The sequence below is a fragment of the Acinonyx jubatus genome, chromosome B1 (assembly GCF_027475565.1).
Source record: "Acinonyx jubatus isolate Ajub_Pintada_27869175 chromosome B1, VMU_Ajub_asm_v1.0, whole genome shotgun sequence".
Taxonomy (NCBI): Eukaryota; Metazoa; Chordata; class Mammalia; order Carnivora; family Felidae; genus Acinonyx; species Acinonyx jubatus.
Genome location: NC_069382.1, coordinates 80,030,739 through 80,052,751, shown reverse-complemented (window position 1 = coordinate 80,052,751; position 22,013 = coordinate 80,030,739). Strand labels below are relative to the sequence as shown.

The window sequence follows — 22,013 nt, the reverse complement described above, 5'->3', positions numbered from 1 at the left end:
AAGCAGAAGAGTGACATGATATGGCTTACACTTCAAAAGGATCACCCTGGGGCACCTGGGTGGCTCAGGCAGTTTGGTTCTTGAACCCGGCATCGGGCTCTGTGCTGACAGCTCAGAACCTGGAGCCTGCTTTGGATTTTGTGTCTCCCTCTCTCTTCCTCTCCCCCACTCACATTCTGTCTCTCAAAAAATGAATAAACATTAAAAAAATAAAAGGATCACCCTTACTTCTGTCATGAGAAGGAACTGTCAAGGGTTGAAGTAGAAGTAGGTAAAAGTAAAGCAGAGAGACCTGATAGGGAGCTATTAGAGTAATGCAGGTAAGAAATAATGATGGCCTAAACCAGAGTGAAGAGAAGGCCAGATTCATGAAGGTAAATTGTACAGAATTTGCTGCTGTGGCATGTAAAAGATAACTTCAAGGATTTGGGCTTAAGTAAATGGAAGACTGGAGTTGTCATTTAACAGAATGGGCAAGACTGCTAGAGAAGCACATTTTGGTTGGGACTTCTGGTGTTCAGTTTGGGAGATGGTATATTAGACCTTCAGGAAGAGATGTTGGGTAGTCAGGTAGATAAACAAGTTTACGGTTAGGAGAGGTGTCATGACTAGAGCTAGAAATTTGGGAATTAGCAGCACATAAATAGGATTTAAAGCCATGAGATTAGAATAAAACACCTTAGAGAATGAATATAAATTTAAAAAATGTGACAGTATTAGAGCACTCTTCAACTTTTAGAAGCCTAGAAGATAAGGAAAAGTGACCAGGAAAATAGGAGGGAAACTGGATCAGTACTATGTCCCAGAACCAAGTTAAGAAAGGGTTTCTGCATAGCAGGAAAAAGTCATATTTTGTGTTAGATGCAATAGGTTGTTCGAGTAAATTAGGGACTGTTAACTATTTGTTTTACCCATGTATAGAACAGTGGTGGACCTGACAAGCTATTCTGGTGGAATGATGAGCACTAAAGTCTGAAATGAATTCCAGAGAAAATACACAGACATTTGGAACACTGACTATAGCTATACAGCTCTTCCAAATAGTCTTGCTATAAAAGGAAGGAGGGGGCGCCTGGATGGCTAAGTTGGTTAAGCATCCTACCTACTCTTGATTTTGACTCAAGTCATGATCTCACAGTTCATGGGATCCAGCCCTTCATTGAACTCTGCTCTGACAACGCGGAACTTGCTTGGGATACTCTCTCTCAAAATAAATAAGTAAACATTAAAAATAAGTGGAACGAGAAATAAAGCAATGGGGGAAGATAATAGATTATTTGAATGCTGATGAAAATGAGCCAGTGGAATAATTGATGATATGAAGTACAGGAGAGAATTGTTAGAAAATTCCCCTTAGTAGATGTCTTTTAGTGTGCAAGTGTACTTCACTGTAGAAATTTATATGGGATTGCTGGTTGGCTGGTTCACTTGAGATGACACTAACCAGCAAGGCTTTGCTTTTGTCTACCCATTTTCGGCTTTACATGTGCAGGTGAAGAGTTGTATGTAACTAGGATTATAGTTTAGGATATAAATGATTAACGGTGGAATTTTAGCTGGGTACAGAGGGACATGAAGTTAGAAAAACTGAGGGACAGTGGTAATATGGTAGAATTAAGAGATAATGATAGTAGCTCTGGGGAATGGGGAGTTCAAAGGGTTGTTGGATTGTTGGGTACGAGAGGGGTAAACTGAAAAGACAGGAGTAGTAATTGAAGAATGGGGTATTTGAAAAGAAGGTTATAGAAGGATTGCAGTCATTGGTAATAATAAGGTCAAAGCGGGGCGCCTGGGTGGCTCAGTTGGTTGAGCATCTGACTTCGGCTCAGGTCATGATCTCACAGTCCGTAAGTTCGAGCTCCACATCAGGCTCTGCTGACAGCTCAGGGCCTGGAGCCTGCTTTGGATTCTGTGTCTCCCCCTCTCTCTTCACCTCCCCTGCTCATGCTCTGTCTCTCTCTGCCTCAAAAATAAATAAAAACATTTTTAAAAAATTAAAAATAAGGTCAAAGTTTTCACCAAAGGAATGAGGATGAAAGACAAGATCACTGGAGGAGAGAGGTTACTGAAGTAAGAGAACAGGCTGTTAATAGGAAGATCATCTATGAACATACTGAAATCAAGAGTTCTGACAGGATTTGTAAAAGAGTAAAATTTAGCCTAGGGCTGAAATGAGGATGGGAGGGAGTGATCTGATGGTTAGTAAATGGAAGCAGTTGGATGACCTGAGAGGCAAAAGCTGACTATAATGAGGAGGGAGAGATAAGATAGTCTGGGAGGAGCATGGAGCATAATCTCTTATCCCACTCCAAACCTAAAGGCATTGCGGAGTGAGAAAGAGGTGTACAAGGGAAAGCAGTCAGTCAAAACAAAATCAGAATTAACACAATCCTTGATAGAAAAGGCCAACAGAATGTCTTTTTTGATGGGTATTCTTTTGGCTTCAGGTTCTGCCATTACATACTGGAATAACCTGGAGTTTTAAGATAGTTTTCAGAATTATTTACTTTAATCACCATTCTGAGAAAATTGATGTCTGTCACTAAGCCCAACATGGTAGAAGATTTTTAAGTTCACTTTGAGCTTAGCTGCATAATCGATGGTACTGTTAAATATCAAGACTTACAGAAGCTTTAAAAGTGAGCACAATCTACATGTATGGTTCCTTGGTCTTTTCATTTTAATGCTATTAGCATAAGTGTCATCTTAGCCATATTACAAATTCTTAAAGAAATGGCAATTTTTAACTTTTCCCCTTAGTCAACATCAGGGTCACAACCTTAATAATTTCCTATTTCTGTTATTAACATCCTTAATAGATAAGACATGAAGTAATACTTAATTTGAGAGAGGGAGTAAACATCTTTATTATATGTATTACTTTTTCACATCAACTCTTTCTATTCTGTTTTATTGGACTGTACTCATACACTGGTATCAGTATTACTGAGACATTATATCATTTTTTTCCATCTGTTAAATCTAGGTTCCCCCATTCCATTTGCTCTTTTTCCTTTTCCTAAGCCATTCTTTTTGTATAAGAGCTTTTGGTTTGGCTTGTCTGGTTTAATGTTTTTTCCTTGAAATTGAATTAAATGTATAATTTGGGCGAAGGTTGAAATGTCTGATATTGACTATTCTGTATTGTAAAAACTGAGACAGTGTGTAATTTGATGAAGTCTTTTTATGTTTTTAAGTTGTGATTTGAAAGTTTTCTCACATGTATATATTTTGTAAGATGATTCCTAGATCTTTCCTTTTTTGTGACCAGTGTGCTTTTTCTTTCTTTATATAAATCTTCTGATTAGTAGTATATATGTAAAATTTTGTTTTCTCAGCGTGACTAAGTCATTTCATTGATTTCACTAGGTTTTTTTTTTAGTAGTTCTAGATAATCATATCTGAATATAGTGATAATTTATGTTCTCTTCAACTTTTATGCCTGTGATTCATTTCTCTTAACTAGTTGCGTTGACTGTGCCATAATTTTGTTAACTTTTCTTTTAATAGAAAAGCTGGATATTCTTACTTAGAATTATGGCAGATAAATTAACAAGAATTGCTATTGTCAACCATGACAAATGTAAACCTAAGAAATGTCGGCAGGAGTGCAAAAAGAGTTGCCCTGTGGTTCGAATGGGTAAGCAGTTCTTTGGATCATTTAAAGATAAGAAAAAGTTTAAAAAAAATTGACTTCATAGTTCTCTAGGCATATACTTAGTTTCTTTAAACTGTAAAAATAAGACCAGATTTTGTTCTAAATTTTTTATTGCTTTGTGACTAAACGGTCCTATTTTTGCTAATGATAGAATAATGTATTACCAGTATTTTTTAAAGTTCATTGGCTATAAAAGCAGAGTTTGTTACTAAGATTCTTACTGTTCTACAAAAATTCTGTAATTATTTAAGTCTTGGAGAGAAGACTACCAGTATATTTTGGTTTTGATAGTATTCTCATTTTAAAAAGCAGGAATAAATAGCTTAATAAGAATGACTAATTCATGAGGTTTTACTATATATTTCCAAAATTAATTAATTTTCAAAATTAATTTAAAACAATTCAGAATTATTGGTAGTCTTTGAGGGCTATGTTATAATTGTTACTTTAACTGTACTAGTGAGGTGTACTCTTGAATCTTAAACTTTAGATGTCATCTATTATAGTCTGCCGTGCTATTTAGAAATTCTGTTATTAATATCTATAATGCCAAGTTTAATTTCTTGTGTATATTGGGTGACTACATACCTTTTTGGAGCTTTACTGATTTAGCTAACGTATTACATTCCTTTTTCTGGTGTACATTGCCATTTCCAAGGTATATTTTGTGAATTAAATATTCAGGTCATTCAGCTTAAAAATAAAACTGTTTTAGGGGCACCTGACTGGTTCAGTCAAGAAAGCATGTGACTCTTGCTCTCAGGGTCCTGAGTTCAAGCCCCATGTTAAGGGTAGAGATTACTTAAATGAATAAATAAACTTTTTAAAAAATAACAAAACTGTTTTAGGAAGCATATTTTCTTCCCCAGTAGTAAATTAATATATATTAATAATTATAATTAATTCCCACATAGCACTGTTTTTTTAGGATATTATCTCAAATGTATTTCTTCCTGTGTTCTTTGTTTTTGAAAATCAGCTTCTGTATGGAGATTTGGAACCAGAATTACCTAAATAACAATGTTCAGAAAATTAGAATGGCAGGGAAAATGACTTCATTCTATCTTTTCTTTTGCCAGGAAAATTATGCATAGAGGTTACACCCCAGAGCAAAATAGCATGGATTTCTGAAACCCTTTGTATTGGTTGTGGTATTTGTATTAAGGTAAGTGATATTTTATTTATCGGATCACATTTGCAAGCTGAAAAAGAAGTCAGAAAATTCTGAATATGTTATAACTGGTTTTTCTAATTTTTTATTTTTTTAGAGAGAGAAAGCATAAGCAGAGAGGGAAGGAAGGAAGGAAGGAAGGAGAGAGAGAGAGAGAGAGAGAGAGAGAGACTGAGACTCTCAAGCAGGCTTCACGCCCAGCACGGAGCTCAACATGGGGCTCAATCCTATGACCCTGGATCATAACCTGAGCCAAAATCAAGAGTCAGACACTCAACCGACTGAGCCACCCAGGCATCCCCATTGTAACTATTTTTAAAGAGGCAAAATATAAAGCAGCGAATAAAGAATATAAATTTAGGAGAATGGTATTCTAGCAAAAATCTAATATTGTTGCTTTTTTAATTAATTAAGCCACCCTATGTAAAAGTTATCCTTGCCACACTCAACTTTGGAAAGCCGTTTCCAACCAAAATTAATTTCTTTTTTCATCCTTTTTTTATTTCACCCTTTTATGAGAAGGACATTCTAGAGCATGTCTTTACAAGTACTTTTGGAAACGTAAATACAAAAAGTATGAGTCATGTTACCTGCAGTCTTTTCAAGTCTGTATTTAATTTTAAATCACATCTTTTAAACAGAAATGCACTCAGCCAAAATTTTTTTAATTTAACGCAATAATTTTTCAAAATACCTCAATTAGTTTTTGTTGCATTGAATGGTTTAGTTAAGGCTTTCAACTTTAAAATGATAGATTTCCAAACTTAGTTCATAAATAATATTTAAGAACCAGTGCATTATGTTTCTAATTTAGACATTTGTAGATAATTATTTTAAAAAGGGGCTTTTACCAGAGTATGGATACTACCCTGTTACTGATTCTCATAAGGTTTATGTGTATTTTACATTGGTTTCTGAATCTTTAAGTATCCAAAAGAATTTCATTGGTATGAAAGTGTTTTCCCTCGTTTTGAAAATATAAGTAGGAAACATTCCTTCCAGAAAACATTTACTAATCTCTTATGTACCTGTCAGTGTTGGAGGTGCTGGAGATCTGATTTTGAACAATATATTCTACCCTATTTTCTTCTTCACTGATATAAAAAAATGAGATCTCAGATTTTGGGGTATACACTTCAGTGGCTGAAAGGATACTGATATGAGGAATCTGTGGTGGGGATAATAGATACCCTCTGAACACTAAGGTACTTATAGTGCACCGCATACATGAAATAGTATTCTAAACAGATGTTTATATTACTTACAGCCTATAACCATTCTATGTACATTTGTGGAATAACAGAAAATTCTGTAAATGGAGGTAACTCTATTGGCAGAAAACTATATTGTATACAGAATTAGTAGTTTGGGGGTGCCTGGGTGGCTCAGTTGGTTAAACGTCTGACTCTTGATATCAGTTCAGGTCACGATCGCAGGGTCGCAGGGCCAAGCCCCACATGGAGCCTGCTTAAGACTCTCTGTCTTAGGGTGCCTGGGTGGCTCAGTCGGTTAAGCGTTCAACTCTTGGTTTCGACTCAGGTCATGATCTCATGGTTCTCGAGTTCAGGCCCCACATTGGGCTCTGCGCTGGCAGTATGGAGCCTGCTTGGGATTCTGTCTCTCTCCCTCTCTCTCTGCCTTTCCCCCACTCGCTCTCAAGATAAATAAACTTTAAAAAAAAAAAAAGATTCTCTTTCCTTCTGTCAATGCCCCTCTCTCTTGCTTATACACTCTCTGTCTCTAAATTAAAATAAATATATATATGTATATTTTTTAAAAGAAATAATGGTTTTGGTTAGAAGGTGGTAATTACTTTGTTAGAATATAAGAATTTTTGTTTTTTAATTTTCTGTGTTCTTAAAACTTACTGAGAATTCACTGAAATTGTTACATACAAAGATTTTTAAATTGATCCCCTCAACTCTTTGAACAGTTCTGCTAAACAGATATCTAATCTGAGGTTATATTCTTTGAATGTATCTTTATAGTTGTCTGAGCAATGTTTGTAGTCATATTGATGCTCTTAAATGATCTTCCAGTTCTTGCCATTCTTATTCCTTGGATTTTAATTTGATTGATAATGAACTTTTCTTCGAGTTTTTCTAGAAGTAAACTTTTTTTTAATGTGAATTTACTCAGTTGCAATATAAAGCATCTGTTTCATATGGGACGGTTAAAAACCACAATGGAAAGATTAATCCTTGCTCTGTGCAGATATTATGCTAGCTGTTGGTGGGATGTAAATAGATCGAAGTAAGTACCATCTGGAAAGGACTTAACCTTAAATCTGACTAAACATTAATCATAAAGACCTTAAAGGACTTTACAAAGTACAAAAAAAAGCATACAAAGACAGGAAGAAGGAGGTAGTGAGAAAGCATCTGTCAACTGAATATGGAATGATATACTCAATAAACATGTTTTATCTTGCCTCTTAGCCGTATCTAATGTTAAAACACACACACAAATAGCCCTCAATTTTTGTAAGGTTTTTCATTAAGTATTAAAATCTAGAAATATGCCAGTCGCTAACGGAGATACAAAATTAGTTAAAATGATTCTTGCCTTCAAGGAATTTAACTTTTATTTTTTAAGTAGATAAGAAAATGAAGCAGTATTTTACATTTTGTGGAAGTCCCACACTTGGGGTTTTTTGTTTTTTTTTTTTTGTTTGTTTGTTTTTTTGGTAATCTCTACACCCAGTGTGGGGCTTGAACTTAACCCTGAGAACAAGAGCCACATGCTCTTCTGACTGAATTAGTCAGGTACCCCGTAATTCCCCCATTTTGAAGATTGTTTATAAAAAATTCTTAATCTATCCGTTTCAGTCATATGTACGTTTCTAGAAATTAACAAAAAATTCTTTACTTTAAATAACAGAAATGTCCCTTTGGCGCCTTATCAATTGTCAATTTACCAAGCAATTTGGAAAAAGAAACAACACATCGATATTGTGCCAATGCCTTCAAACTTCACAGGTATATTTTCAAGTCAACATTTTTCTACTTTGATCAAGAGTAAAATACATTTGAAATTTTCAGAGAAAGATGAAAATGGGAAGAAGTATTAACCATCCACTAAAGAGAAATGCAAAATTATAATGTATAGAATCGTACTGTATATGTCAGTGTTTCATTCTGGCTAACATTAGAATTACTTGGGTTTTTTTTAAAAAAAAAACTAATGCCTAGGTTTCAGCCCAGTTGAATTACATTATATCTCTAGATATTGAATCTAGACCTCAATAAGTTGAAAAAGCTCCCAAGTGATTCTGATATACAAGTGAGGTTGAGAATTACTATTATTAATAATACTCATATCCCCAAAATAACTTTTAAGGAACTTGTTTTCTCTTTTCATTATTTACTAATCTCCTCTACAGAGACTATTACTCTGAACTTAAACATATATTGTTAAATCACAGGAGTGCTTTGAGGTTTTTAATCTGCTAAACACTGTTATTCTGAATCTGAGAGTCTAGATTTAACTAATAAAAAGGTATTTCTCAACCTGCCAGCTTTAAAGAGCCTACTGCAGCAGGGAGAATGAAGTGGAGTATTTCTGGTTGATGTGGCACTATTCTCCTTGTAAGTAAATGGCAGGACAAAAAAAAAAAAAAAAAGACAGTGTGAGGTTGCACCTGCTATTTAATTTTGTATCAGAGCATTTGGTTATACATTAAAACTGAGCTTTATATGTAAAGGAGAATTACTTTAGAATGGACATGAATGAAAATTGAAAATAAAATTTAGAGTAATATTGGTCATGGATGCATTTCTAACAATTAACAGTTTAAGTTACTTTTGGCTGTTTTTTTTTTCTAATAGCCAATAATATCTGGCATATATCTCTTAGCTTATTAATGGATGTGTGTGGAGTGCAAGTGCATTAAAATACATGATTATGGTATTATGTAGCTTTTTCTACCTAAATCCTAGTTTTATTTATTTATCCATTTTTGTATACTTAATGACAGGTTGCCTATCCCTCGTCCAGGTGAAGTTTTAGGATTAGTTGGAACTAATGGAATTGGAAAGTCAACTGCTCTAAAAATTTTAGCAGGAAAGCAAAAGCCAAACCTTGGAAAGTATGATGTATGTATACTACTTCATGAAAATGAATACTTAGGTCAGTTTTGTGAGACTTTGAAGGAAAGGATGTAATTTTTTTAATGTTCTTATTTTCAGTATCATTCATTAATGCTGAGAAATAATATATAGATGAAACTCCTTTTTAATTAAGATCTGTTAATGCTACTGATAAATATGAACTTCCTTAAACTGTTAATGAAGTTTTAAAAGCCAGAAGGCTTCTATTTGGATGTACAGTTGACCCTTGAACAATGTGAGGGTTAGGGGTCATGACGCCCCCTCCACACACAGTCGAAAATCTGTGTATGACTTTTGACTCCCCGAAACTTAACTGTTAATACCCTTTGGTTGACCAGAAGCCTTACACCAGTAACATAAACAGTTACCTATCTTGTACATGTATTATATACTATAGTCTTAAGGTAAAGCAAGCTAGAGAAAAGAAGATGTTATCAATATTAAGTAAGTCATAAGGAAGAGAAAATAGATTTATGGTACTTTATTATAGTTATCAAAAAAAATTCACCCATGTTCAGGAGTCAACTGTGTAATAGTCCTCTTTTTTGCATTATTATGTATTATTAAATTCAGATAATTATATTTCTAGGATCCACCTGATTGGCAAGAAATTTTGACTTACTTCCGTGGATCCGAATTGCAGAATTACTTTACCAAGATTCTAGAAGATGACCTAAAAGCCATTATCAAACCTCAGTATGTAGACCAGATTCCCAAGGCTGCAAAGGTCAGTTGCTCTTTAGGAGGAATTTATGTATTTTAGATATCTGTGGAGGTATAAAATATGTATCAAACTAAACCTATTTTGCTTTGTAACTTTTTAATATTGAAGGAAAATAGTAGTAACTATTTCTGATATATTATGATAGGGGACAGTGGGATCTATTTTGGACCGAAAGGATGAAACAAAGACACAAGCAATTGTATGTCAACAGCTTGGTAAGAGTTTGTTTTGTGTTCATGCTTTAATAGGCCCTGAACTTAACTCATAAAGATAGATACTTATCATATAGATTACTGAAATACAGGGGAAAATCTCTAGGAATTGTTGTATTCACTTTTTACATTAACAGTTTTCAACTGAAATATCATTCATACCCAGAATGATGTGCGATATATACATTTTGCCTAGAAGAGGTAAAAGAAAACTTAACAACATTGAACACAATGCCTCTATATTCTTTGTAGATTTAACCCATCTAAAAGAACGAAATGTTGAAGATCTTTCAGGAGGAGAGTTGCAGAGATTTGCTTGTGCTGTCGTTTGCATACAGAAGGCTGATATGTAGGTTGCTTTGCAAATTTTGTACGTCTTAATCTTTATTTTAGAGTTTTTATTTGTAATACTATTAAGGCATTGCTTTTGAGAGAAGTTAACAGAAATAGTATCTAAGGTTCTGCTTTTGAGCTAAGATGTTGAAACATTTATGCATCCATTGCCATTCCCTGTTATTCCCAAAGGGGGAGAGTAACTCATTTATTTAGATAAGTACTTCACAATTTATGGGTTACAGTGCTGTTTAATATGATCAGTTGCATATTACATAAACTCTGTACATAAAAGGATATTTTTTTAAACTTAAGCTCTCCAACCAGGCCAGCAAGGTTTTTAAATACCTCAAGTAAAACAGGTCTTTTAGATTACCCTAAATCAGGGTGGCATGTCATGTGAGAGAGAAAAAGGAAGAAGGAGTTTCCTTCCTACCTTCTAGTGCCTCTCTTTTCCCAGATATATTGCTCCCACCTTTTTCTACATTCCTACTCTGACATCCATTGCAGGCTAGCCCTTTTCCGCAAAGTGTTCTATAATTCTGTGCGGTGCCCTCCTTTTCAAAAACTCATTTGCTTTAATGCAATGGACTTTAATCAAGAGCAAAGCTGTCTGAATTACTTCAGACTTTATCAGAATATTTTATCATGAGGCAATAACACTTTGTACAGTAGCTTAATCAGAGAGTCTCTCCCCAGGCTTGATAATGCAGCCCTGCTTTTGCAATTTTTTTTCTTTCTACTTCTGAACAGAATACAAAAGTTCTTACTCTTACGCAGTAGACTCCTCATTGGTGTAAGAGAGTATGGTTGTTGTTAAATCAGAAACTATATTACAGAGCTTTAAAATATCATGTAAGATAGAATTATATCCTATTTGTCTTACAAATCATTGTGTTTGCTTTTCTTTCTCATAGTTTCATGTTTGATGAACCTTCTAGTTACCTAGATGTCAAGCAGCGTTTAAAGGCTGCTATCACTATACGATCTCTCATAAATCCAGATAGGTGAGTATAGATTGGTATGTCTGTCTTATTTTGTTTGGGGAGTTATACAGATTTCTAAAGATTAAACACTGGGGCCATCAATGTCATATGTATGTATGTTTTCTATCAGTTATTTAGAGCCACCACTGGTATTTACCTTCCTCTATCTAGAACAGATGTTCTTTATGCAAGACTTATTTACTACCTGCTATTTAATGCCTGTCTCCAGAGAGCGTAGGAATACTTTGGAATGATTTGAAAGTTCTGGCATCTGTGTATGGATTTCTGGGAGGCAGATTCTTAGCTTTTACCAGATTCTCAAATGAATATGTCACTCAAACACACACAAAATTTACAACATTATAAGGATCACCACAGTAACTCTGGTTATTTAGGGTCTTACTGAACTCTATAGTTCTTAATAACCTGTTAAGTAATCACAGCACCCTGTAGTTATGGGATACTTTTGTAATTTTCAGTTTTTAAATCCATTCTCTCATTTGAGCCTCATAGCAATCTTGTGTGTTAGACTCTTTGGTAGTATTCCCATTTTGTAGATGAGGAAGCTTAAGGTCAGATAAGGTAGTTATTTGTTCTATGTTACAAATTTACTACATGGCAAAACTATGGGATTTTTTTCTGTGTAGTATTTTTTGTGCCTCTCATTAATGACTAATTTAATCTCCAGCTATTACAGAATGCAAGAGAAATCCCTAGGGATCAAAAACCAAAGAAAGAACTATAAATTACAAAGAAGAGACTAGAATATGGCTAGAATATGGAATCGAAATTTAGATAATCGGGATAATCTTCTTCACAATAAGAAAGTAACATAAAAAGAGGGTCTCAGAATCTTTAGTCCTGTCCTATGGTACCTAGCAGAAGCAAATAGAAAATCACTTTGCAGGGATATGCCCTCAACCCTGGTCACAGGATTCCTACAAGTAAAGACTCATGAGCTAAAATCCAGGGCTATAAATGATTAAGAGGAAAGCATCTGCAAAGGAGGCAGTAGACACAACAGACAACAGGATTAGACCTTCAAGGAGTTCAGGTGACATTCTCAAACTATAAAATAGTTGTATCTAAAATACACCCCACAGGTGCCCCCGAGTGGCTCAGTCGGTTAAGTGTCTGAATCTTGATCTCCGCTCAAGTCATAATCTCACAGTTTGTGAGTTTGAGCCCCGCGTCAGGCTTTGCACTGACAGCACAGAGCCTGCTTAGAATTCTCTCTCCTTCTGTCTCTGCCTCTAACCCTCCTCCTGCACGTGCACGCTGTCTCTCACACTCTCAAATAAACTTTAAAAAAAATAATAAAATACAAACATAAAAAAGGATACAAAACCCTAAGAATATGGTACCAGAAAAAGGCAATAGGTAAATGTTCAAAAAACCCAGATTTAGAAATTGAAAGTATAGCTGTGACATAAAAAACTCAATGGACAGAGGCACCTGGCTGGCTCAGTCGGTGGAGCATGCAACTGTATCTCAGGGTTGTAAGTTCCAGCCCCATGTTGGGTGTAGAGATTACTTAAAAAGAAAATCTTTAAAAAAATTTTTTAATGTTGATTTTTGAGACAGAGACAGATTCCAGGGCAGGCTCCAGGCTCTGAGCTGTCAGCAGAGCCCAATGCGGGGCTCAAACCCACAAATGGTGAGATTGTAAACTGAGCCAAAGTCAGACGCTCAACTCACTGAGCCACCCAGGTGCCCCAAAAATAAAATCTTTAAAAAAAAAAAACCTCACTGGGGCGCCTGGGTGGCTCAGTCATTTGAGCATTGGATTTCAACTGAGGTCACGATCTTGTGGTTTGTGAGTTTGAGCCTTGCATCAGGCTCACTGCTGTCAGTGCAGAGCCCACTTTGGATCCTCTCTGACCCCTCTCTGCCTGCCTCTCCTGCTCTCTGTCTCTCCCCCCACTCATGTGCTTTCTCTCAAAAATGAGTAAACGTTTAAAAAAATACAAAAAAAAAAAAGCCTCACTGCATAGATTAGACAGGTTAGGGATAACAGAAAAGAGTGTTAGAAACCCAAAAAGTTGATCTGTGCAAATTACCAGAATACAACAGAGAATGAGATTGAACTCAGATTGAGTTCAGAAAGGAGGGTTAGAGAATGGAATGAAAAGGACTGTTTACATATATCTGAATAGGAGTTTGAAAAATGAAGCCATGAAAAAGATCATGGCTGAGAATTTTTCAGAATTGAAAAATTTGACTCTCTAGATTCAAGAAGCAAATGATCCACATACATACTTTGAAGTGAAACTTAGAATCAGTGATAAAGAGATAATCTAAATTGAGCCAAATAGTAGCTATAATTTTCACATCATACATAGGCCTGGGTATTATGATAGGCTCTTTGAGGAATATAAGAATATAAGATACAGTCCCGGTATTCAAGGATTTATCAATCTGGTAAAGAAAAGAACATACAAGTAGTCAAGTCAGTAGTTTTCAACCTTAGCCCTTTTATGAAATATTTTTATATTTATTTATTATGAAAGTCATAGCTCATACTTTCACACATAATTTTTTAAAATATCAAATAATGTCCTAACCATAATAAAAAGGAGAACTAAAAAGATAGGTAATTTACAACCAGATGACATGTATCTTAATATACAAATGTTCAGGCAAATCATTACAGTCTTCTATTTTGAGAGGGCAGTAACTGTAATTATAATGTGGATAACATGTCAAAACAAATTAGATTGACAAAGTAAAGAAAATTATTTAGACATTTTCACATTCTTTGGATTCTGAAATTCTGTGATGTGTCAAGGCAGTGTTCAGTCTGTAATGCTATAAAAAGATTGGGTATCTTTTCCTTAAAAAAACAAAAAACAAAAACAAAACCAAGAAATAGAGGATGGATTGGAGAAAGGACACTAAATGCATGAGATTTTTTTAGAATTTGTCCTCTAAGAACATCTTCAGTTAAATTAAAAACCATGTGTAAAAACAAACAAACAAAAAAACCCAACTGTAATCCAAAATTAATTGTAGGAGTTCACAGCATAAATTTCTCATTATGCTACAGATTTGTTTCTTTCCAAACCGTTAGGAAATAGAGTGGCTGGCTCACTTAATTCTTTCTTACATTTTGGACTTCTTCATAAGCTCCATTTAAAAGTAGGGATAGCAGAATGTATGACATGGTTTTTTTCCTTCTTCTCAAAGCAAATTAAAAGCCACTAGATGGGCGCCTAGGTGGCTCAGTCGGTTAAGCATCTGACTCTTGGTTTCAGCTCAGATCTCTCAGGTTTCGGTTTCGTGGGTTCAAGCCCCACAACGGGCTCTGTGCTCTCTCTCTAAATAAACTTAAAAAAAAAATTTTTTTTAAGCCACTAGGTAATACTATGCTGCCTTACATGGTGTCTAGAAGGCTTTAATGGTAAGAAATAGACAGTTAGTCCAGATAATGGAACATTGCCAAAAAAACACCAAGGCAGGATGAGTACTGGCTCACTTGGGTGATTTGCCATTTTTATTGATGCTTCTTACTACCAATGTGGTAGTAAACATTTGCTCTTAATATTTTCTTTTCATAATTAAACATGCCCCCATTTTCTTTTTCATTCCTCTTACTATCCGATACCTAGATTGCTATGGGAGTTTCCTAAAAAAAAGCCAGTGGTTCTTTCTTCTTGACAGATTAATCTTTCCGAAATGTTTTTTCTTACCGTTCTCTTATTCTAGAACTGTGCTATACCTTCTAGTTATGTTACTGTTTTAATTGAAATTAAAAATTCATTCCTTCAGTCTACCCACATTCCACATGCTGCACATAGAGAATATTTTCATAACCATAGAAAGTTTTACTGGACAATGTTATTTAAGAACCTAACCATTTTGCCCCATTGCCAATTAGCATAAGTCCAAAATCTTCATTACCCAACAACTTTATTAAACATCTCTTTGGTACATAGCACAAGACTAAAAATCATAGAGGTGCTAAAATGTATTATATAGTCTGACTTCACACAATTTAGGGACAAGTTGCCGAGGTCCTCAATAATAAATAAAAAAAAGAAATAAATAAAAATAATAAAAAATAAAAATCCAAATATCAGTTCAGAGTTACAGGGGGTCAAGAGTTGGGGAAAGAAAGCTCATTTGCGTAATATCAAGGGGACCCTACAGAAGGTAGGATTTGTGATGGACCTTAAAGGATTGAGTAAGATTTCAGCAGGTGAGGATTTAGACAGGAGAACATTCAGGAGAAGGAATAACTCTTAGACACACAGAAGTGGAAAAGTGGATTATTCAGGAAACAATGAAAGATCCATTTTTCAGTGTGCCTTATATGTACATGGGGAAAAATAATAGCTGAAGTTTTGGAGAGTTTTGAAACAAAGTCTTAGGACATTAATTTGTTTTATTTGCAACTGAGAGCCCTATCTGGGAACCTGAAAAGAGTGAGGTTTGTTAAAAGTTTATAGAAATGTTGAAAGAAATGTGAGAGCCTAAACTAGAATTTAGAAAAAAGAAAAGGATGAAATAAATGCACAAGACATCGTTGAGAAAGAGTTGACAGACTTGACAATTTAAACAGTATATTAGGAATAAGGTTAGTCCTATTTTATGAGAATGATGATTGCATTAATATGAATATGGAGAATTTTTATTTGTCCAGGAAACATAAGTTGGAATTTGAAGTGTCTGTAGGACATTGCTTTTTTTAACATTTTGAACTAACTTGAATAGGAATAAAGTGCTGCATAAAAGTGTTATGACCATTATTTGCCTGATAGTTTGTATGCCAGCAATACTTTTTTCTTACCACTTCAAAAGTCACGTCAGATACTGTCCCACTTACAGAGTGCTCCAGTACACACTAACCTATTTCCTTGGCCTTCACTGGATTTTATATCTAGAGAACATGCGTAGCTGTGTAGTTTTTTTTTGTTTTTTCGGGGTTTTTTGGTAATGTTTCATGTCTATTCCTTGTCTTCCCCAGCTAACTTGGAAGTTCTCAGGTTAAGCATTCTGTCATATTCTCTGTATTCCCCTACCACAGCTAACAGATGGGACAGGACAACTGTAAGGGCTTATTAACATGCAAGATGAATAGCATAATAAACAGTTTAAGCTACATCAGATTTAAATCTATTGTAATTGTGTCTTTGTAAAGTTTATTTAAAAATGTGGGGTTTTTTTTGGCAAAACACACTTATTTCATGTCTCCATAGACTGTTTCATACTAACTTTTTTTTTAGTTTAGGAAAACAATTTGAAATAGGAAGACTGATAGAGTCTTATTTAATGTCTTATGGCTTTGGTTTAGTATTGTCTTTACATTTAATTTTTTTAACATATCTGTTTTCCTGGAATTTATACTGTTCTGTGTAAGAGTTTAAATTGTAATTAAATATAATTTTATTTTGTATGTTATGTTACATTTAAAAATAAAAATCTGTATTGATTTGCAGATATATCATTGTGGTGGAGCATGATCTAAGTGTATTAGACTATCTCTCTGACTTCATCTGCTGTTTATATGGCGTACCAAGTGCTTACGGTGTTGTCACTATGCCTTTTAGTGTAAGAGAAGGTAACTTGAAAAACTATTTCCACAATGCTGTATTATTTCACTCTAATGCTTAGAAAATGTATTGTTGATATTCAGCAGTTACATGTTGCTCTAATATTTATCCAAAACTCCAGTCTTAATGGAAGTTAATCACTCAACAATGTATATATAAGGTTATGTACATTGTTTGTTATTCAAAACTTTCTTTTTGGAGACCTTTCTATTGCAATGGGTAGAAATGCGCTATCAGTTTCACTGTTTGCTATCTTAAAAGTTGTTTATTATATTTTGGCTTCTACAACTTCTAGTATTTATCATCTTCAGCTTTATCTTTGAAAGGCCAAAACCAGTAGTGAAACTCTTAATTAGTGCTCATCTTGTTCCCATTTTTCAAATTTTTCTATAATCTGTGTCTTAAGTTTGTAGAACTTAAGACTGTCTAGAAGTCTAATAAGATAGTAAGTGTATTAAATTAAAACAAGATAGTGTCATATAGTTTAATGAGTAACTAGAAGCCTAATAAAATAGCTTAATAAGCCTATTTTCGTTTATTCCTTCTACTGTCAGGAAAGAGGGACTCTCTGGTGTCTCTTTTCCGTGTCTCTTCTCCACCTAAGCAAGTTAGGCAAAACTAAAAACTAACCTACTACTAAGTGGCTCCTGAAACAAGTATCAGTGCATTCTCCACCTAGTATGCCTTTTTCTTTTTAATTTCTTTGCCATTTCCTACCACTGATTTCTTTCTCCTCTTTTCTTTATATTTCATCTTTTCAGCTGTGCCTTCAACTGACAAAAAGACTACCTAGTTCATAGTTTGAAAAAATTCCTATTTTATAAGAATAATTATTCATGTAGTCTTGTATGTAGATGCCTAGGTTAGGCAGGCTCCTTTTTAAAACAATCTCTTCAAGAATAATTTTTGAGATACGTAAGTACTTATCTGCTTGTACCTTTGAGATAAACAGATGCATATGTTCAGGAAAAAATTTGTGAGATTGCTTAATTTTCTTTCCAATAGTCTTAAGAGATGATATCAGAAAGTTATTAATTTTTTATTCTCCCCAATTAGCAAGTATTTATTATCTATTCTATACCTTGTAATAGGTCCGGAATTGCATTGATAATGAGGTAGGTTCCTGGCATTCACTCTTCACAATTGTAGTTATAAATGCCTTGTCTAAAAACTATGCCTTTTTTTTTTTTTTTTTTTTTAAGTTGTTTGTTTTGTTTTCAGAGAGAGCGAGCCAGGGAGGGGCAGAGAGAGAGTGAGAGACAGAATCCCAAGCAGGCTCCACACTGTCAGTACAGAGCCAGATGCCGGGCTCGATCTCACAAACCATGAGATCATGACCTGAGCCAAAACCAAGAGTCGGATGCTTAACTGACTGAGCCACCCAGGTGCCCCTAAAAGCTATTCCATTTAAGAAATGGTTCCTGCTGAAGCTTTTAATGTGCCTCGTTTGTTAAAACAATTCTAGTAAACTTTCCTTCTTTCTGCTTTCTTTTAATATACTGAAATTAATGTCATACATAACGTAAAAGCTCTCTTTGGGCTCTAAAGACAGTTATAGCTTAGACTTAGTTTTAGATTGACAAGTTTTACAGTAGAAATGGAAAGGCTGGTTTTTTAATGTCTCTTTGCACACAATTTTCTGAGTCTTCATTTCCTTACCTGATAAATTAGGCATTTGGAATCAGTGGCTACTAAGGTTTCCGTCAAGTCTATGTTCCTTTCTAACTTTTGGTTTTAATTTTTTTAACCTCACATTTATAATTTTTAAAGAGTTTTATGATCAAAAAATACTAATTTTGGCAGGATGAATTTATTCTTTCAGCAAATATTGAACACTTGTGTTCTAGGCGGAGGCTGTAGTCCCCCCAGATAGGGCTCTGAGTTCCAGATGAGATGAATAACATCCTCAAGCTTTCTTTCGAGACCTTCCAGACTTGAGCTACTATCTTTCTTTTATCTTAAATATAGGAATCACTGAAAATAGATCTTTGCATTTTTCCCATGTAATCCACTTTTTCATTTCTGTGTCTGCCATTGCACATCTTCACAATTTTAATATGGAGGGATTCTCGTGCACAATATGTTAGTTTTCTTTCAGTCACTAAAAAATGTTTAGATAATGGTGTATATTTTTGTACAGTGAAGCCAAAAAAATGTTAAATGAAGTTCATTGTTATAAACGTGTTGCAAACCTGTAAAATTAATCTGAAAACATGCAGTATTTTAGAACTTCAGCTTATGGTATCTAGATCTCATGTGAAAATGCATATTCATAACTTGTTTATTTAAAAAATTATTCTCCAGACTATTATTTTATGTCAGTCTATGAAAATACTCCCATTTTTTACTTGTCAGTTTTTGAGAAAAATCACAAGTTTTGATTTAAAAAAAACAGAAACGGCACCATATTCTTTTGCACAAAACCTGATGGGGAAGAAAATCTTATATAAAAATCACATCATTAGTGAAAAGATATTCTTTGTATATATATGCTTAAGTTTTTTAAACTTGTATCAAATACATAAGACACCCTGTTGTCACTGCATGTTACCACAAATTCACAGATATTTGAAATCTGTGCTTAGATTGCTCCCAGCAGAGCCTAGGATTTTGGGTTTTATATGATAATTTCTTGCTGTGGAAAAGATTACTCTTTAAATGACCTTCACTAATCTTTTGTCAATGACTTTCCAACAGGCATAAACATTTTTTTGGATGGCTACGTTCCAACAGAAAACTTGAGATTCAGAGATGCATCACTTGTTTTTAAAGTGGCTGAGACCGCAAATGAAGAAGAAGTTAAAAAGATGTGTATGTATAAATATCCTGGAATGAAGAAGAAAATGGGAGAGTTTGAGCTAGCAATTGTAGCTGGAGAGTTTACAGATTCTGAAATCATGGTGATGCTGGGGGAGAATGGTGAGTTTTCCTTATTTTGTGATATTTGGAAGTCTGTTCTGTTTATCCAGTTACTTTGTTTCAGCTACTCCATGAAAAATTTTGACTCAGTTGTAAGTGGGAGCTAGACTGAATCCATACATTTCTCAGTGTAGTTCACATTTTATAACATTGTATGATTTAATGTCATTGCCACCCAGTCAAGTTTATATTTCATATATTTTGTTCCATAACTTTTAGTGAAAATAAGATACTTTTCCAAGCTAGTTTTTCTGTGTATAAATTATTAGGGGATGTATTCATCTTAGAAACAGATGAGGAAGGAAAGGATAAAATAATAAGGTAATTCAGAAGGAATCTAGTTTAAGATTTTTTCTTGAATTCCTCCATTTGAGCTTTTATTATTTTAAATTCAGGCTAGTCTACCTTTGTAAATAGTTGTTATTACCTGAATTTTCAATTTTAGATTACTGTCATAAATAGGGCTATGAGTTGAATTCGAGTACCAAATGTCTGGTATTGCTTTCAAGATTGAAAAAAAAAAGATTTGAATTGTATACTTATAGCTTATAAGTCTATAGAAGAGAAGTTTTCTACGACGATTTTGCCATGTGTTTCAGTCTTTAGGTAATGGAAGAATTTTGAACCGGGTTGTGTTTTATGCAAATGGACTTTCACATGATGGTATCAATCATAACAATATTACATTCCTTAACAATAAATTGTATTGGTATTTAAGCTAAAAAAGTCTTTTAAAAAGTAGCCCAAAACTTGTAATGGTTACTAATAAGATTTATTAGTCTATATTCCTCTAATTAGTTTTGAATGATACTTCAGAAGCATATCATGAAAGTTTCAAGTATTTTTGTTTAGGCTTCAGAATTGAGTAGTGTCAGTGTATACCTTTAAAACTAATTTCTCAATTAAAATCCAGTAGTGTACATAATGTTTTACTTTAAGTAAACATGAAGCATCTTACAAGTCTGTTTGTTATGTATATTGTGTTGGCAGGTACTGGTAAAACCACATTTATCAGAATGCTTGCTGGAAGACTTAAGCCTGATGAAGGAGGTACTGTTGCATCGTTGTGTTTTTACTCTTTCCCACATAGGAAACTTTGAAGATATGGGTAATTTTCAGTGTCTTCTTTATTTGCATTATTTTGCAGGAGAAGTACCAGTTCTCAATGTCAGTTATAAGCCACAGAAAATCAGTCCCAAATCAACTGTGAGTTATTATTCTGTTATTTGGTTATTAAAGGAAAGTTTATGCACACACACACACACCTATAGCTTTAATCTTTCACTGTATCAAAATTCTTCTCCAAATTTCTGTGTTTTACCAAAAATGGCTAAAGAAAGAATTAAGACATAAGTCGTTGATTCATTTCCACATAACACTAGCAAGAAAATAAAAGGCCACCTACAAGATGGGCGAATACATTTGCAAATCATTTATCTAATAATACTCATATCCAGACTCATATCCAGAATATACATAAAGAACTGTTACAACTCAGTTTAAAAACAAAGGATTTGAATAGACTTTTTTTTTTTTTTTTAAAGTAGGCTCCACGCCCAGCATGAAGCCAGTGCAGTCAATCCTAAAATCAATCCCTGAGCTGAGATCAGTCCCTGAGCTGAGATCAAGAGTCAAATGCTTGGTGGGGCACCTGGGTGGCTCAGTTGGATGAGTGTCCGACTTAGGCTCAGGTCATAATCTCACGCTTCGTGGGTTCGAGCCCTGCATCAGGTTCTGTGCTGCCAGCTTAGAGCCTGGAGCCAGTTTCGGATCCTGTGTCTCCCTCTCTCTCTGCCCCTCCCTCACTCGCCCTCTGTCTCAAAAGTAAATAAACATTTAAAAAAAAAAAAAAGAGTTAAACGCTTGGGGCACCCAGATGGCTCAGTTGGTTGAGCATCCAACTCTTGATTTCAGCTCAAGTCATTATCCCAGGGTCATGGGATCGAGCCCCGTGTCAGCTCTGCACTGAGTATGGAACATGCTTAAGATTCTCTCTGTCTCTCTCTCCTCCTGTCCCTCTCTCTCTCAAAAAAAAAAAAAAAAGTCTACCGACTGAGCCACCCAGGCACCCCTGAATAGACATTTTTTCAAAGAAAATATTCAAATGGCCAAATAAGCACCTGAAAAGATGCTCAGTACCATTAGTCATTAGGGAAATGCAAATCAAAACTACAGTGAGATATTGCACACCCACTAGGATGACTTAAAAAGACAGTAACAAGTTTTGGTGAAGATGTGGAGAAATTGGAACCCCATACATTGCTGATGGGAATGTAAAGTGGTAGAGCCACTTTAAAAAAAAAAACACCTGGCAGTTCTTAGGATTTTTTTGTTTGTTTTTAGTTCTTA

The 22,013-nt window shown here is 34.6% G+C and overlaps 1 protein-coding gene across 1 annotated transcript in view; it reads left to right on the top strand.

Moving 5' to 3' along the window:
- Positions 1-22,013, top strand: part of ABCE1 (ATP binding cassette subfamily E member 1) — a 31,235-nt gene that overhangs the window by 2,999 nt on the left and 6,223 nt on the right. The window contains exons 2-13 of the mRNA XM_015081662.3: positions 3,511-3,640; positions 4,738-4,823; positions 7,710-7,807; positions 8,806-8,923; positions 9,528-9,665; positions 9,808-9,877; positions 10,127-10,223; positions 11,125-11,214; positions 16,632-16,753; positions 19,443-19,664; positions 20,655-20,714; positions 20,812-20,870. Of these exons, the coding sequence (XP_014937148.1) occupies positions 3,538-3,640; positions 4,738-4,823; positions 7,710-7,807; positions 8,806-8,923; positions 9,528-9,665; positions 9,808-9,877; positions 10,127-10,223; positions 11,125-11,214; positions 16,632-16,753; positions 19,443-19,664; positions 20,655-20,714; positions 20,812-20,870 (1,263 nt within the window). The 5' untranslated portion in view covers positions 3,511-3,537. The remainder of the gene's footprint in view (positions 1-3,510; positions 3,641-4,737; positions 4,824-7,709; positions 7,808-8,805; positions 8,924-9,527; positions 9,666-9,807; positions 9,878-10,126; positions 10,224-11,124; positions 11,215-16,631; positions 16,754-19,442; positions 19,665-20,654; positions 20,715-20,811; positions 20,871-22,013) is intronic.